Genomic DNA, 4,212 nt, shown 5'->3' with positions numbered 1-4,212 from the left:
TTTAGGAATTGTTAGTAATGGATGGACTTTACCTGAGGTTTGGGTGTAAATAAAAAGTGCTTGTATGGAAGTTACATAAAAAAAAAAAGAGTACTATACAGGTTTAAGGTTGGTGGAAGTTGCTATACTCCCAGGGGGCACAGGAGTATTTAGATGAATAGTAATCAGTTTCACCAAAAGCATCATGCATTAATAATGAGAAAGGTTACAATGAAAACCTAATTTCATAACATTAATGTACTAAATTGAACCCACTGTCACCAACAATACTTCAAGTAGATTCAGTCACTAGCCATAACACTGTTCAGTTCACAACATTTTATTTTCATAATGAATTACAGGTGATCTTCTTCAGAATCAGGCTCTTCAACTTTTTTGCTTATTTGTTTGTAAACAACATCACCAAAAGTGATGGTCTGAAAGAAACAAAACATGTGTTAAAATTATTAAAATACAGAAGTGCATGGATAGAGGTAATGGCACGCCAATCACATTTAAAGGCAGCATTACAGGTATAAAGCCAGTGCATACAAAAAGTCTACATCACCTCATTCTAGATAGAACATAAATCAATCCAAAAATTGACTTCTGATCAAGTCCAACAGGAAAGGCTGCTTAAATGAAACAGCCAAGTGTACAGCTCAACAATGCATTAGTGCAGAGGTTATTCAGCTTCATCTAGGAGATGATCATATAGACGAGCATACAAGTCATGATCAAACCAACTGGTCTCTTAAGGCCTCATTTCACCAAGTTGAAATTGTAGACCTGCTTTCTTGTCTACTGCCAATAGCTCGAATGCCCTCCTCATGGGCTAATCAAGCTCTGCTTGATATTCAGAGGCTCCTTTCCTTAAGGAGAAAGTGACTAAACATTATGACCCTTTTCAATCACATTTGAATTTTCCCCTCATTCTGGATTTCAGATGAATTACTACTTTATGTCCAACCTGGAAGAACACAGGATGGCTCACCAGAAATGCAAAGTCTTTTCTTTAAGCTCCATAGGATAGAAAATCTAGCCTGTAATCCAGGCAGGCAAGCAAACCCTCTAAACAGCTTCTGACCCATATCCAGCATTTGGGGTGACCAATACTGTGCAAAATACTCTAGATACAGAATCACCAGTTCCTAGTATAACCAAGAGTGTTTGGGGAAGGAAGGTTAATCAATTTTAACCACTTGCACTTGCATGCCTGACCTTTGCATCATATACTAAACATCTTGCTCCATCTCAGTGGAACAAATTCACCATGTTGTTTATTGTTCTTGACCAATAAAAAAAATTTCCATATCTCAATAAGTGCCCCATTCTTCCTGAAGTATATTGGAAGTTTACTCAAAACCATCATTCCACATGGATTCTGCCTAAAATGACCAAAAAGTCAATCAAGTAGAATTTCAACATTCCCTTAAAACTAATGATTAATACTGACTTTTTTGCCAATGATATATAGTTAAAGAAAACCAAACTATAAGGGCTATCCTGTAATTGCCTCCAGGAGCACTTAGTTTTTTTCAAAAATAAATCAGCAAATGGAGGAAAATGTTTGACTAACTTCATTATCCCCATGACCTAACCCATTCTATGCCAACAAGCCACTATGTTTTTGTTTGCTCAAGTAAATGCTACTCAAATCTGCATATTAGCATCCAATAAGAGCCATGGAAACAGCAATTGATAAAGCTTACATTTGTCAGCTGATCTCCATTGAACTCTGCAACAGAAATAAAGTCTTTCGCTGTAACGACTAGTTTATTTCCTCCCTCTAGGTTCATTACAGCCTGTACAAGTGGAGATAGCAGAATTTCAGAAAGATTCCAAGTAGTCCTTGTAATCTTTTAACCAGTTTAATGCACAAATTACAATCAGCAATTTTAGCATAAGGCCAAAAGTTTAAAAATTTAGTCACACAAGCTTTTGTTTCTTCTTAAAACACTAGGTTCTTACCTTTATCTTGTCTCCTGCAGGAGTTTGCACATGTGTCTCTTGTCCAAGTGTAAAGTTATTGACAAGTACTTCATCACCAGTTTGTATAGCAACTATGAAGTCTTCTCCATTTTGGACAATTTTAGTAACTCTCTTGAGGTCCTTGATTTTTTCAATCATGTCATCTGGGACTCCTGCAGAGTACAAGGTACCAAATACTTGAAGCGGTCAGTAATTAAGTTAACAAACAAACAGTTGGAAGATTCATACTGCCTGACAAGTAAACATTGAACTGACATTTTAGAAGTTTGAGTGAATAATAGAAAACAAAGGTCACTAAACTGGTCAACAGAAGCCAGACTTAGAAGTTAGACCTTACTGTTGACCTTGTAAAATGAAGGTGTTTATGAACAAAAAAGACCCAGATACATAACCATGAAGATTTATGTAAACATTGACCTCAGTTGATCAGATTTTTAAAATCTTGTAGGATTTTTGGGAATGGTGAGCATTAAATATTTCAGTTGCAATTCAGAGATTTCCATTTGCATGACAATTAACTGTTAATCCTAATTCAATCATGAATTGTTCTAAAGGAATTGAATGCCTGCTCCAAGGTTATTCTCTTACCAATTCCTTTTAGACCAAACCCTGATCTCCCCAATTTTAAAAATAGCTTTGAGGCCACACAGATTAGATGCTGGGGTTGGAAGGTAGTAGTGATGGACCCACTACAGTTCTAAAAAAAAATAGATAAAGAAAGTTCTGTCTGTGAACTGACAACAGATGTTGCAATATTAGCCACAAACTTGCTGGGGTAGAGGGGAAAGGGATTTCTGCCTGCTTTTCCTTTCTTGTGCTGGAATGAAGGCTCTATCTTGATTAGTAGAGCAAAGCAGGAGTCTTAGAGGGTTTGTTCTTAAAGATTGATTTCATTGCAGGATAACAAGCAACTACAATTAACATTGTAGCTAAGAATATGGGAGATTAAATAACAGATCTGTTCAGATTGCAAGATGTCTGCCTTCCCTTACACAAGCACACGAACAAGTTCTACAGGCTCCAGAATGAACCCATTTGCACCATGTACATGTATTTATCACAAAAAAAAAACTGAACATAAAAGGAGGCTTTAAAACAAAACAATTTTCCTTTTGGCAAAAGGGTGCCATGAAGCATGAGGATTGTCAATAGCTGGAGCAAAGAATCACTTCTCTTCCCCACACCCCCCACCACCTTCAGACAAAGTGACCAGTTGGAGAAAAAAATTCCAAATAGAGTTTGGAACATTTAGCTCATCTACTCAGAGGTTCTGCATTTAGTCTTGAACTCACCCAGAACATCCATAAATAGTTCCACATTTTCTTGGCTCTGGAGTTCATATCGTCCACTGAAGTCCATTATAGTTGTTCAGAACGAGAGAGGCAACAGTTGCTTTATACAGATTCCTGGAGGTAGAGAGAAAGAACTTGAATCTTAGGCAAGTTACTCAAGATGCACAGATGAGACCAGTGGTGAGCCACACCTGGAGTAAGTGCAGTTCTGGTCTCCCAGTCAGAAGGAGCTTTTTGCTATTGAGAGAGTCCAGCAAAGATTCACTGAACTGATTTCTTAATGTCAGTCCTGACATCCCAGCAAAGGTTAGATCATCTGGCCTTGTACTAAGTGGAATTTAGAGGGATGGGTTGGTGAATCAAGCAAAATTCTGATTGGATTGTACAGGCTAGATGCAGAAAGGACTTTCCTGATGTTTGGAGAAGCCCAGCAGTGGGGGGGGGGAAAAAAAAAAAGGAGTGAAGAAATTCTTTGTCATCAGTCCTGAATGGCTCACCTCTATTCAGAAACTCCATTGTGAACCTGTAGAATTCCCTCCCATAGGAAGCTGCTGGGGCCAGTTAGTTAGATATATTCAAGGAGGAGCTGAACGTGACTCTTGCAGCCAAAGGGAGAGTGAGAATGGGACAGAGAGATTGCATGATTGGCCATCATGTTGAATGGTCATGCAGATCTGAAGGGCTGCCTGGCCTACACTTATTTGCTATATTTCTAATTGAAGTGACCTAGTTGCACAGCTTATAACAAGATCAGAGGCATGGTTACAATGAACCACTCCAAGCAATAGGAAGGCTCTAAAGACATCCTAGGCACACACAGATGCATTAAATCCAGGTAACAGTTTTTGGGATCTTGCTGTAAGAGGAAAAGTTACAAGAATTCCAATGTGATCATTCCTTCTCTGGTTATGATAAGGAAGATGCAACTTTTATTCCTTTGGTCACATAC

At 38.2% G+C, this 4,212-nt stretch overlaps 1 protein-coding gene across 1 annotated transcript; it reads right to left on the bottom strand.

The window, feature by feature from the left end:
• Nucleotides 1-335: 335 nt before the first annotated feature.
• On the bottom strand, nt 336-3,330 carry LOC140480373 (fatty acid-binding protein, liver-like). Its single transcript, XM_072575157.1, has 4 exons — nt 3,264-3,330; nt 1,951-2,123; nt 1,692-1,784; nt 336-416 (listed from the first exon to the last, which is right to left on the bottom strand). The coding sequence occupies exons 1-4, from the start codon at nt 3,328-3,330 to the stop codon at nt 336-338; spliced, it is 414 nt and encodes a 137-aa protein (XP_072431258.1).
• Nucleotides 3,331-4,212: the final 882 nt, after the last annotated feature.

This window comes from Chiloscyllium punctatum, chromosome 1 (assembly GCF_047496795.1).
Source record: "Chiloscyllium punctatum isolate Juve2018m chromosome 1, sChiPun1.3, whole genome shotgun sequence".
Taxonomy (NCBI): Eukaryota; Metazoa; Chordata; class Chondrichthyes; order Orectolobiformes; family Hemiscylliidae; genus Chiloscyllium; species Chiloscyllium punctatum.
This window is presented reverse-complemented; position numbering and strand designations above follow the sequence as displayed.